The sequence below is a fragment of the Lathyrus oleraceus genome, chromosome 3 (assembly GCF_024323335.1).
Source record: "Lathyrus oleraceus cultivar Zhongwan6 chromosome 3, CAAS_Psat_ZW6_1.0, whole genome shotgun sequence".
Lineage (NCBI taxonomy): Eukaryota > Viridiplantae > Streptophyta > Magnoliopsida > Fabales > Fabaceae > Lathyrus > Lathyrus oleraceus.
The window spans coordinates 120,953,050-120,967,862 of record NC_066581.1 but is presented as its reverse complement, the minus strand read 5'-3'; the positions used below and the strand labels follow the sequence as shown (position 1 = coordinate 120,967,862).

The following is a 14,813-nucleotide window of genomic DNA, read 5'->3' as shown; positions in this document are numbered from 1 at the left end:
TGCTAAATTATTTACTTTCGGCTTTCATTTGCAATTCTGAATTTTGATTATGTTTATGTTTATTAATTTTAACTGTATGATTAAGTTTAAAACCATGTCTGGCTAAACCCTTCGACATCGGTATGTAAGGATCGTCATTTCGACGGGATTCGGTAATAATTAATGATAATTTTTATAAGCTACTTTTTTGGCTATGGTTTCCAATTCTAATTTAAAAAGGTTTTTGCATGACAGTGAAAAGTCAATAAGGTTATAAATCAACAGAGTGAGAGTTTGAGATTTTAACCGGATATTGGTTTCTAGGCATTAATCCTAAATATAACGAGAGCGCTTTATAATTAATTAGGATTTATCAATTTCCAAAAATTACTTTTAATTCAGGTGGGTGAGCGAGAGGAAAATATTTTACCTTAAGAGTATAGGTCGAGCCAATAACACGAGAGTGTGAGGCACAGTCTTTTAATTTGATATTTTCTACTGAAAAGTGATTTACCTTATTTTAATGTTAATTATTTACGAAATCCTCGAAGAATGATGTAATTTACATACTGATGCCTCTTTATTGAATACTTTCATTATATTATTATTTCCAGTTCAATTGTATTTCCCGTTTCCCTTAATCTAATCTAAAAAAGAAAACAATCATTATCCTTAGCTTTACATAGTAACTTTAGATAACGATAGTTTGGTTTTTGGTCCTTTGGGTTCGATATCTTTTTAAAACTACGCGATACGACTGTGCACTCGCAGTTAGCCATTTTGATAGACATACTAAGTCTCAATCAATCAGTAGAGAGTTTCATTTCAAAATTTTACAAATATGACATTTCCAAGATCACACTTTCAAGGAACTCATGACAGTGAAGTCGACCCAAGTGAAATTACACATGTTAACGATGTTGCACCTGGTTGGTGATGATCAATATAGACATTATACCATACATTGTATAATTTTATTCATTTGTCATATCTCATTTTATGTATTTAGATCCGCAGATCGTAATTTCACATCGCTTAATCAACGAATCAACATGAGTCAATCCGATACATATATAAGGAATACTGTTTTAAGTATGTGAGCAGTAACTTTAACACATGTATATATGTTAATTATTATTTGTGTATCAGATTATATGGATTTTGACTTTAGCTTTGGAGGATGCACTAATATCATATGTTAACATGGATGACAGAGAAAATGGTGCATCATCATGTCGACCTCAAGGTATGTTCATAAACATTTTGTGTAAAATAAATGTAGCTTTTACTCAAGTGACGTAAAATTGAAAATTATGCAATATTAAATCTTCTAATTGAGGCATCTTGCATTAATTTTTTATTTGTATTTTAGATTTTAGATAATATTTAGTAATCAATATGATAGTCCTACATGTAGAATCAGGACATGCTTTTCGAGCAAAACACAACATTGCTCAAAATTTTAAAAATAACACGATGATGGCAAAATCCAGGTTGCCTAATCCAATTACCTATAGACACTGCAATGCAAGATTGTTTCATCATGAATCACGTGACACGTGTAACACCCTAGACTGCTTTAACAAAATTTTAAAAATAACACGATGATGGCAAAATCCAGGTTGCCTAATCCAATTACCTATAGACACTGCAATGCAAGATTGTTTCATCATGAATCACGTGACACGTGTAACACCCTAGACTGCTTTAAGGATTATCGACTGGCCCCACAAACCAACACGAGTCTTTTCAGCATGTTTTATTCTCACTCACACACTTTCCGAGAAACTTCTCAGAAGGTCCCCCATCCAAATACTACTCCAAGTCAAGCACGCTTAACGATGGAGTTCTTATCTGTTAGGCTACCGAAAAGAAGATGCATCTTGTTGATATAGGTAGTACCAATTAATCCTTATAAATTCTTCCTTCAACCATGCAGTCATATACCTGCACAACCTCTGGATCCCTCTCATTCTGATATGAATTCGGGTTTTTCCCTATAAGCTGCTAGGAGTGTCTCATTGTCATGCCTCGTGAACCGACAACCACTGTCTTTCACGTAGCATGGTGGGTGGGCGAATGTATCTTCTCTCTTCAAGTCTTAGAGGTATAAGTTCAGATTAAACAATTTCACCTTAGCTCCAAGTCGTATTAGCTAGAAAGCCAATAGCAATACGCTAGCAAGCCAACCTGTAATCCAGCAAGCATGTGAATATGGGAATATATTGTAACCACTCTTTGGCCTCTCTGGCGTTACATGCCCACCAGCTTCCGCTTGGTTCATCCTCGGACCACATCGTACTGGGAGAGGTCTGACTATGATACCATCTGTAACACCCTAGACTGCTTTAAGGATTATTGACTAATCCCACAAACTAACACGGGTCTTTTCAAGAAGTTTTGTCCTCACTCACACACTTTCAGAGAAACTTCCCAAAAGGTCACCCATCCAAATACTACTCCAAGTCAAGCACGCTTAACTATGGAGTTCTTATCTGTTAGGCTACCAAAAAGAAGATGCATCTTGTTGGTATAGGTAGTACCAATTAATCCTTATAAGCCTTCCTTCAACCATGCAGTCTCATACCTGCACAACCTCTGGATCCCTCGTTCTGATCTAAATTCGGGTTTTTTCCTAGAAGCTGCTAAGAGTGTCTCATTGTCATGCCTCGTGCACTGACAACCATTCTCTCGCCTTCGGGTGTAATATGTAACCACTCTTTGGCCTCTCTGGTGTTACAACATGTGATGTACTAATGGAAAGGTATCATTTTCACAAGTTAATACTCCTATAGAATCGCAACAATTATTTTTGGATGGTTCAGCAGAAGGAAAACATTTTAGGCAACATATTCGAAGTTATAACCACGTGCTCTCATTCACTTCAATTGGTGTTCACGTTGATGAGAATATTCTTGCATATGGTCGTGGTATCTATACATTTTGTGCTCAATGTGCTTTTTGAAGGAGAATTGCGGTCCAAAACGCAGCGAAAATTAAAATTTTCTCCTTTAGAGATCCTTACGAATGGTCATGATCAGTGATAGAATATTTACCTCTTGTGACGATTGAAACCTTTGGTGCAGATCTCTTATGACGATCAAAACCTTTGATGCAAATCCACGAAGCGATCGCGAACGTTGAACGATGACAACGTCTCTACTCAGTCCACACGAACGGATTCCTTCAATCTCAGCGCTAGCTGGTACGAATGAAGGCTTTGAGTGAGAGAGAGAGAGAGAGAGAGAGAAAACGAAAATAATGCAACCGCAATGAATGCTTTTGCACAAGGGTTCTATTTATAGAACCACTTGTGTGGGCTTCAAGCTAAAAGGCCCACTTAAGTGTATTTTGGCCCATATCTTATAATATGCCCAAAATCACTTAAGCCCATGGTACCTTACCATATTTCATATTCTACTCAAGTACACCGTACCTTACGATGTTCTATAATTCACTTAAGGGCACCGTACCTTACGGTATTCCTTAGTTACTCTATCTCTCATCAATCCGTCCTTTGTGTGTGACCCTGTAGGTTTTCGTGACGTTGGCAATTATATTAAATCACGCATTTAACATAATAAATAGTGAGCGGTATCTAGCAACACATCACTGCTACCCAAGACACGAAAATGTCATGTGATCTGACAATTCCTTCTGTGATAATACTTATGTGTATAATTACCCTTTTGCCCTTATGTCTATATTGAACACAAGGCATAGACCGTGTCATCCTTGTCCAGTTCAATATTGGGCCCATAGACATTTATCCTGTTATGCAGGATGGGAAAATTCCATCTAGGTCACTCATGTCCCTCAGCATGCTTCGTGGAGTACCCATCAACTGTCTTTATGGTTATCCAGTTACGGACAACGTTGGATCTGAAGGAGAATTTGCGGTCCAAAACGCAGCGGAAATTAAAATTTTCTCCTTTAGAGATCCTTACGAATGGTCATGATCAGTGATAGAATATTTACCTCTTATGACGATTGAAACCTTTGGTGCAGATCTCTTGTGATGATCAAAACTTTGATGCAGATCCACGAAGCGATCACGAACGTTGAACGATGACAACGTCTCTACTCAGTCCACACGAACGGGTTCCTTCAATCTCAGTGCTAGCTTGTACGAATGAAGGCTTTGAGTGTGAGAGAGAGAGTGAGAGAAAACGAAAATAATGCAACCGCAAACAATGCTTCTGCACAAGGGTTCTATTTATAGAACCACTTGTGTGGGCTTCAAGCTAAAAGGCCCACTTAAGTGTATTTTGGCCCATATCTTATAATATGCCCAAAATCACTTAAGCCCATGGTACCTTACCATATTTCGTATTCTACTCAAGTACACCGTACCTTACGATGTTCTATAATTCACTTAAGGGCACCGTACCTTACGGTATTCCTTAGTTACTCTATCTCTCATCAATCCGCCCTTTGTGTGTGACCCTGTAGGTTTTCGTGACGTTGGCAATTATATTAAATCACGCATTTAACATAATAAACAGTGAGCGGTATCTAGCAACACATCACTGCTACCCAAGACACGAAAATGTCATGTGATCTGACAATTCCTTCTGTGATAATACTTATGTGTATAATTACCCTTTTGCCCTTATGTCTATATTGAACACAAGGCATAGACCGTGTCATCCTTGTCCAGTTCAATATTGGGCCCATAGACATTTATCCTGTTATGCAGGATGGGCAAATTCCATCTAGGTCACTCATGTCCCTCAGCATGCTTCGTGGAGTACCCATCAATAGTCTTTATGGTTATCCAGTTACGGACAACGTTGGATCAGCAATAAAGCACTCGACTCTACATCTAGGGTCCATAGTGGTTTCAGGTCGAAGAGTGGTATACACCATTATCACCATGAGAATAACTTATGACACTTTTCATAACTTTCTATATAGTATTCTCATAGCGGGTCAATCCAGTATAAATATTACTCTTAGTATTCATACCTATGTTTAAGACTTGATAACTCCTTATCCATGATCCATGAGATGTGATCATCAGTCTACAAACATAATAGTCTTAATGCTTTAATGTTATCCCACTTCACACTAAAGCTCGACTACGGATACTTTAAGAATAGTGTCCTTATGTTTAATGTGTTCTCATGATTAAGTCACACTTAATACACTAAACGGACTATCTATTCCAGGGACTTTACTAAACAAACGTAATAAAGAAAAAGAATTTTATTATTAATAAATAATTCGATACAAGTACCAAAAGTATTGGCCTCTAGGGCTTACACCAACAATCTCCCACTAGCACTAGAGCCAATCAGGCATACCCTTAATACCCATAGATCTAGTATGGCCATCATGCTTCTGCTGCGCAAGAGGCTTTGTTAGTGGGTCAGCAATATTGTCAAGTGTAGGTACTCTGCATATTTTCACATCTCCTCTATCTATTATCTCTCGAATGAGATGATAACGCCTAAGTATGTGTTTGAATCGTTGGTGAGATCTAGGCTCCTTGGCTTGTGCGATAGCACCATTGTTATCACAGTAGAGACCAATGGGATCCACAATGCTAGGAACTATGCCAATTTCACTAATGAACTTTTTGATCCAAACAGCTTCCTTTGCTGCACTTGAGGCAGCAATATACTCGGCCTCGATTGTAGAATCAGCAACTGTATCTTGCTTTGAACTTTTCCAGCTCACAGCGCCACCGTTTAAGCAAAACACATAACCAGATTGCGATCTAAAGTCATCCTTATCTGTCTGGAAGCTAGCATCAGTGTATCCAATTACAGCCAACTCTTCCTGACCTCCATATATCAAGAATGAGTCCTTAGTCCTTCTTAAATACTTAAGGATATTCTTGACAGCTACCCAGTGAGCATCACCAGGATCAGATTGGTACCTACTCGTTGCACTTAAAGCATACGAGACATCTGGTCGAGTACATAACATGGCATACATGATAGATCCTATTGCAGATGCATATGGAATCTTATTCATGTGATCCCTTTCTTCCTTAGTTAAAGGGGATTATGTTTTTGATAGACACAGGCCATGTTGCATAGGTATGAATCCTTTCTTGGAATCATGCATATTAAAACGTCTCAACACTTTGTCTATGTATGTACTCTGACTTAGGCCAAGCAGCTTTTGTGATCTATCTCTATAGATTCTGATTCCTAATATATAGGCTGCTTCACCTAGTTCCTTCATAGAAAAACATTTCCCCAACCAAGACTTTACTTATTGTAGGGTAGGGATATCGTTTCCAATGAGTAATATGTCATCTACATATAATACCAGGAAAACGATCATGCTCCCACTAACCTTCTTGTAGACACAAGGCTCATCTTCGTTCTTGATGAATCCATATTGTTTTACTGTTTCATCAAAACGAAGATTCTAGCTTCTGGAAGCTTGCTTCAATCCATAGATTGATCTTTGTAACTTACATATCTTTTGGGCTTCCTCTGGTATGTCAAATCCTTCAGGTTGTGTCATGTACACATCCTCAAGAAGATTTCCATTAAGGAAAGCAGTTTTGACATCCATCTTCCATATTTCATAATCATGATATGCAGCGATAGCAAGTGAAATCCGAACAGATTTAAGCATTGCAACTGGTGAAAAGGTTTCATCATAGTCAATCCCATGAATTTGTTTATATCCTTTTGCAACTAGTCTTGCCTTATAGATATGTACCTTACCATCCATGTCAGTCTTCTTTTTGAAGACCCACTTGCATCCTATAGGGTTAACTCCTACAGGAGGCTCTACCAAGGTCCAAACTTGGTTTGTGTACATGGAATCCATTTCAGATTTCATGGCTTCTAGCCACTTCTCAGACTCGGGACCAGTTATGGCCTCTTGGTAGGTCACAGGCTCATCTTGATCCATGAGTAATACATCACCTTGATCAGTTATGAGATATCCATATCTCTCAGGTAGTTGACGTATCCTACTTGACCTACGCTGGTCTTGTTCTACTTGAGCAGGTTGCTCTTCCACAACTTCTTGTGTTTCCTGCTCTAATTCCTCCATAGGTGTATCTATGCTTTGTGATTCCTGAATTTCTCCAAGCTCTATATTCCTCCCACTGGTTCCTTTGGAAATAAAATCCTTTTCTAGGAAAACTCCAGTTCGAGCGACAAACACTTTGCCCTCAGAAGGATTGTAGAAGTAATACCCTATTGTTTCTTTAGGATACCCCACAAATAAGCATTTGTCAGATTTGGGCTCAAGCTTAGTGGAAATTTGTCGTTTCACATAAACCTCGCAACCCCAAATCTTTATGTAAGACATATGTGGTTTCTTACCACTCCATATCTCATATGGTGTCTTCTCAACCTTTTTGGATGGAACACGGTTAAGTGTGTAAGCTGCTGTCAATAGTGCATGTCCCCAAAAGGAGTTTGGAAGATCGGCGTGACTCATCATGGATCGGACCATGTCTAACAGGGTTCGATTTCTTCTCTCAGATACACCATTCCATTGGGGTGTTCTAGGAGGAGTAAGTTGGGATAGGATCCCACACTCTTTCAGATGGTCATCAAATTCTAGGCTTAAATACTCACCACCTCGATCTAATCGAAGAGTTTTAATATTCTTACCTAGTTGGTTTTGTACTTCATTCTTGAATTCCTTGAACTTTTCAAAGGACTCTGATTTGTGTTTCATTAAATACACATAACCATATCTACTGAAATCATCAGTGAATGTGATGAAGTACTAAAAACCTCCTCTGGCTGGTATGTTTAGTGGTCCACATACATCAGTATGTATGAGGGCCAAAAGATCATTAGCTCTTTCACCTTTTCCTGTGAATGGAGACTTTGTCATCTTTCCAATTAAACAAGATCTGCATGTCTCATATGATTCATAATCAAAAGAGTCCAAGAGTCCATCTTTATGGAGTTTGGAAATGCGTTTCTCATTTATGTGGCCTAATCGACAATGCCAAAGGTAAGTTGGATTTAACTCGTTAGGTTTCATCCTTTTAGTATTAATGTTATATATAGGCATTTCGAGATCAAGGACATACAGTCCATTGCTCATTTGTGCAGTAGCATAGAATATATCATTCAAATAAATTGAGCAACAATTGTTCTTTATTATAAATGAAAAACCAAACTTGTCCAAACAAGAAATGGAAATAATATTCCTGCTAATTGCAGGTACATAATAACAGTTCTCTAACTGAATTATTAAACCACTAGGTAAAGTTAATACATAAGTTCCTACGGCTAAAGCAGCAACCTTTGCTCCATTGCCAACTCGTAGGTCAACTTCACCTTTTGCCAAATCTCTACTTCTTTTTAGCCCCTGCACATTTGTACAAATGTGAGAACCACATCCAGTATCTAATACCCATGATGCAGAAGTAGATAAATTTATTTCAATAACAAAAATACCTGAAGTTGAAGTCTCTACTCCATTCTTCGTATCTTCTAGGTACTTTGGGCAGTTTCTCTTCCAGTGTCCGGTCTTACCGCAATGGAAGCAGGTGTCTGCCTTTGCTATGCCTCCTCTAGGCTTCAAAGCAGCAACAGTGGGTCTGGGTTTGACAACTTCCTTGCCTTTCCCTTTATCACCCTGCTTGGTGGGCCTTTTGTTCTGTCTCTTTCCATTTTCGATCATCAGAATGGACTTCCCTTTTGTCTTCAGATTCTGCTCAGTTGTTCTTAACATGCCTAGCAGTTCAGGAAGAGATTTGTCCATATCATTCATATTGAAATTTAGGACAAATTGACTGAATCTATCTGGCAACGATTGCAAGATCAAATCAGTCGCAAGTTCCTTTTCGAGGGGAAAACCCAACCTTTCAAGGTTTTCCACATACCCAATCATCTTGAGCACATGGGGACTTACAGGGGCTCCCTTAGCTAACTTGCTTTGAAAAAGGGCTTTTGAAACTTCAAACCTCTCATGCCTTGCTTGCTCTTGATAGAGCATCTTCAAGTGTTCGATCATATCGAACGCTGCCATGTTCTCATGTTGCTTTTGCAATTCTGAGTTCATGGTAGCTAGCATGAGACAGGCAGTTTCATTGGCATCATCGACATGCTTCTTATAAGCATCTCTTTCTGCCTTAGGTGCAGAACTAGGAGGTTCCTCTTCAGGAACAGGAGTCTCCAAGACATACAACTTTTTATCATGTTTGAGGACAATCCTCAGGTTTCGGTGCCAATCCAGAAAATTTGTCCCAGACAATTTTTCCTTGTCAAGGATTGATCGCAAGATGTTGTTAGAGGTGTTTGCTGTCATGGTTATCTACATAAGGATTAAGAAAATATAAGTATCATTGACATATTTAATTAGGCCTTTAATCAAATATGCTCCCACTATTTTACTCAAAACAAATGACCCTCATCATTTGATTCGGAAAATCCCGTTGGAAGATTTTCTAGTGGGTCGAGATCCATATTTCACTTTGTTCTAAGTCCGCGTAGGCGGATTACACAAAACTAGGTTATTTAGGTAGGAACTCCTTCCAATTGTATCTCATACAACTCTCGAAAATTTCAGTTGGGTGAATAACTCCTTATTCCAATCCATCATATGGATCATTCCCAACTCTTGCTTCTAAACATATATAAGAAAGTTATAATTAAGTTTGACTCATCGTTTTAGCAGTTGGATATTACAATTATCCCATCGCATCTTAACTAATACAAAACATGCACCTCGCGTAGGCGAAACCTACATTATTCGATACCAGTCTTGATGAGTGCTAAAACTTGGAAAGCAAACATTTATAATATTCTCATAATTTGTTTAGTTAAGTTTGACCCATTGTTTTAACAGTTGGATATTACAATTATCCCATCGCACCTTACTAATATATAGATCATGCACCTCGCGTAGGCGAAACCTACATTATCTGATACTAGTCTTGATGAGTGTTAAAAACTTGGAAAGCATAAACTTAATATTTAATTTGAGGGAATTGTAATTGTTATGATCTCAACGGCTTATTTATCATATAAATCGTCTCTCACATGCATCAACATATATTCACATGCATCAACATACATACACATGCATCAACATATATAATGAAACAGTTATGGCCCCTAGCGCAATTGTTCTCCCAAGCCAATGAGAGAACCTAAGCTAACCTAATAACGATCTAAGCTTCTCCAAGCAAGATCTTCAAGGTTGTCCTCCTTTGATATTGAATTCCTCTCTTTCTTCATAACATTGTCTTCTTTTCTTTCTTCATTACATTACAGAAGAAACTCGTTTTACATACGATGGATTGAGATGAGAAAAGAAGTTACATTAAGAGATTAAAAGGAGAGGCACGACACGCAGGTCGTATTTAAAAAAAACCCAAAACAAAATAAAGGACAACTAAGGCCATAACTGATCACCACAAGGCAATAATAACAAACACATTATTATTATTATTATTGATTTTTAATTCCTTTAATTAATTAAAACCAAATTAAATTTCGGCGACCGATCACACTACGCAGAGTTAGCCGGGGGTTCCGCTGCCCGGTCAGCGGACGGTGGTTCCCCAATTCATTTGAAATGGACATTGTTTTGCATCAACACAACCCTTGCGTAGTCACAAAACAGAAACCCCAAAATTCTGACCTTGTGAGTGTGACGACCGTCACAAGCATGTTACGACCGTCACAGGCCATGTGAGTGTGACGACCGTCACAAAACACGTTACGACCGTCACAGGCCATGTGAGTGTGACGACCGTCACAGGGCACGTTACGACCGTCACAGCCAGTTTGTTACACTCGCCACAAGCTCGTGACAAACGTCACACAGCCAAAATAACGGAACTTTGAAACAGTCTACAGACCTCTTCCAAAAGCCCTAAATTGACAACTCCTTGACGGCACAACCCTTGCGCCGTCACCAACCCTAATACGTCAATTTCAGACCGTCAAACACACCTCGATTGTTGATTCAGTATGATTGATCAACAGGTCATTGCTTCACCATACTAATGTCGGATTCCGAAGCAAATGACCATTGATCGCTCAAAGGAAAACTACCATTTAGTGTTTGAATGAACGAAACAGAAACAGTATGTCACATATACCGTACTTTGCATTAAGATTACTTATATCATATATAAGTTGATCGGTCTCAATTGCGTAACATATGGACGATCGATGTATCGCTGCTTCACCATACTAATGTCGGCACCGAAGCATAGTCAACATCAATCATCCAACTCGTACACTCATGATGCCAAATTTAATTACCCGTTTAATTAATTGATTCATTCTGTCTTTTAATCATATTAATACAGAAATTAAACAGCTATCTGATTCATGGTTTCGTAAGTGGCTCTGATACCACTGAAGGAGAATTTGCGGTCCAAAACGCAGCGGAAATTAAAATTTTCTTCTTTAGAGATCCTTACGAATGGTCATGATCAGTGATAGAATATTTACCTCTTATGACGATTGAAACCTTTGGTGCAGATCTCTTGTGATGATCAAAACTTTGATGCAGATCCACGAAGCGATCACGAACGTTGAACGATGACAACGTCTCTACTCAGTCCACACGAACGGGTTCCTTCAATCTCAGTGCTAGCTGGTACGAATGAAGGCTTTGAGTGAGAGAGAGAGAGTGAGAGAAAACGAAAATAATGCAACCGCAAACAATGCTTCTGCACAAGGGTTCTATTTATAGAACCACTTGTGTGGGCTTCAAGCTAAAAGGCCCACTTAAGTGTATTTTGGCCCATATCTTATAATATGCCCAAAATCACTTAAGCCCATGGTACCTTACCATATTTCGTATTCTACTCAAGTACACCGTACCTTACGATGTTCTATAATTTACTTAAGGGCACCGTACCTTACGGTATTCCTTAGATACTCTATCTCTCATCAATCCGTCCTTTGTGTGTGACCCTGTAGGTTTTCGTGACGTTGGCAATTATATTAAATCACGCATTTAACATAATAAACAGTGAGCGGTATCTAGCAACACATCACTGCTACCCAAGACACGAAAATGTCATGTGATCTGACAATTCCTTCTGTGATAATACTTATGTGTATAATTACCCTTTTGCCCTTATGTCTATATTGAACACAAGGCATAGACCGTGTCATCCTTGTCCAGTTCAATATTGGGCCCATAGACATTTATCCTGTTATGCAGGATGGGCAAATTCCATCTAGGTCACTCATGTCCCTCAGCATGCTTCGTGGAGTACCCATCAACAGTCTTTATGGTTATCCAGTTACGGACAACGTTGGATCAACAATAAAGCACTCGACTCTACATCTAGGGTCCATAGTGGTTTCAGGTCGAAGAGTGGTATACACCATTATCACCATGAGAATAACTTATGACACTTTTCATAACTTTCTATATAGTATTCTCATAGCGGGTCAATCCGATATAAATATTACTCTTAATATTCATACCTATGTTTAAGACTTGATAACTCCTTATCCATGATCCATGAGATGTGATCATCAGTCTACAAACATAATAGTCTTAATGCTTTAATGTTATCCCACTTCACACTAAAGCTCGACTACGGATACTTTAAGAATAGTGTCCTTATGTTTAATGTGTTCTCATGATTAAGTCACACTTAATACATTAAACGGACTATCTATTCCAGGGACTTTACTAAACAAACGTAATAAAGAAAAAGCATTTTATTATTAATAAACAATTCGATACAAGTACCAAAAGTATTGACCTCTAGGGCTTACACCAACAGGATCAGCAATAAAGCACTCGACTCTACATCTAGTGTCCATAGTGGTTTCAGGTCGAAGAGTGGTATACACCATTATCACCATGAGAATAACTTATGACACTTTGCATAACTTTCTATATAGTATACTCATAGCGGGTCAATCCGGTATAAATATTACTCCTAATATTCGTACCTATGTTTAAGACTTGATAGCTCTTTATCCATGATCCATGAGATGTGATCATCAGTCTACAAACATAATAGTCTTAATGTTTTAATGTTATCCCACTTCACACTAAAGCTCGACTACGGATACTTTAAGAATAGTGTCCTTATGTTTAATGTGTTCTCATGATTAAGTCACACTTAATACATTAAACGGACTATCTATTCCAGGGACTTTATTAATCAACCATAATAAAGAAAATGCCTTTTATTATTAATAAATAATTCGATACAAGTACCAAAAAAGTATTGGCCTCTAGGGCTTACACCAACACTTTTTACCATAACATAGGAGGTTTATATACAAATGAGGGTGTCAGACCGCGTTTCTTACAACTATACACCTACGACACAACTACATAATAGAATGCAGGTAAATCCACAACTCCACCAAAATATAGTTCATAAATTACAAAAAATGCTCCATCAGTTTAATCATTTTGTAATTAAGTTCAAGCAACTGCCAATACTTCCAAATATCACTGAATGTAGCCTCATACTTAAGGGACGTCCAAGTAATCACCATCAATATAATCTTCCAACTACAGAACAAGTTGCGACAATTATTGTTGGGTCTGATACATATTCTATGGAATATGGAAGGGATGTTAATGTCATTCATCATGATGGAAATCTGAAGAAAGTTCACTAGACAAAGGGATATTATGATCCCTTGCAATACCCTATATTATTTCTAATTGGGACACACGGTTGGGACGTCAACACAAAAAATTGTAATGGATGAAGAGTGTCATGTCTAGCATATTGCAATTACATGCTTCATGTAAATCTAGATTAATTTTAGCAGATAGTATACTTGGTTAAGCATTGTTTTAACAACTATACATTTAACACCGATATTTTTTCAATCAATAGTAGATTCCCTCAAATGATCAATCAATGTTGTTAAATGTGGGTCGACTATTGCAATAATATGTTATAGACAATTATGTCAAAATTGAATCAGGGAGGTTAAGGTGGATTAAAGAGCACCAAATTGATATATATGCTGAAGTGTCCCAAGGTTTACAGGATGCTTTGCATGTTGGTGAAACTAATGCAGGTACTAGTTAATGTAGCATAAATATACAGTTTTAGATTAATAATTAGTTGTACTTCTAATGATAATCATTCATGTATTCTAAAACTAATGCATTTCATGAATCACCATAGAAAACGTTGGAAAAAGAACAATATTGTCATCATCATTTAATGGTGGTCGTCGAGACATGATACAACATTATGAAGATGGCATGGCTATTGTTCTTAATGGCGGTAAACTAGATATTTTTCTAACAGTGACATGCAATCCTTCTTAGAGTGGGATAACATCAGAACTTTTTCCTTTTCAAACACTACAAGATCGTCCAGATTTGCTAACAAGAATATTTCGTTCGAAATTCGAGCAATTAAAGGATGATGTTATTAATAAAGGTGTCTTGGGAAAGGTTAAAAGTTACATGTATGTCACTGAATTTCAAAAATGAGGACTGCCGCATGTGCATATGTTGTTGGTCTAAGAAAATAACAACATATTGCATGACCCAGAAGAGTGTGATAGTGTGGTAAGAGGAGAAATACCTAAATTAGAATGTGAACCACAGTTGCATGAAGCAGTTGTAAAATATATGATACACGTACCTTGCGGCATAGTCAACCTAAAGTCTCCATGTATGAAAGACGAAAATTGTATAAAAAAATGTATCCCAAACAATTCTTGGATGAAACACGTCAATGCATTGACTCATATCCTGAGTATAGGAGATAGTTTGATGAACCTATATCATTAGGTAGAGATAGGTCTGTCGATAATAGATGGGATGTTCCTTATAACCCTTGGTTATTGTTAAAGTATGATTATCACATCAATGTAAAAATTTGCAGTAGCATTAAAAGTATCAAGTATCTATACAAATATGTGTACAAGGCC

The 14,813-nt window shown here is 37.8% G+C and overlaps 1 protein-coding gene across 1 annotated transcript; it reads left to right on the top strand.

Annotated features, from left to right (window-relative positions):
• The first annotated feature begins 820 nt into the window (after window positions 1–820).
• LOC127129991 (uncharacterized) lies at window positions 821–14,202 on the top strand. The gene is made up of 5 exons (XM_051059078.1): window positions 821–908; window positions 989–999; window positions 1,129–1,225; window positions 13,851–13,946; window positions 14,057–14,202. The coding sequence occupies exons 1-5, from the start codon at window positions 821–823 to the stop codon at window positions 14,200–14,202; spliced, it is 438 nt and encodes a 145-aa protein (XP_050915035.1).
• Window positions 14,203–14,813: the final 611 nt, after the last annotated feature.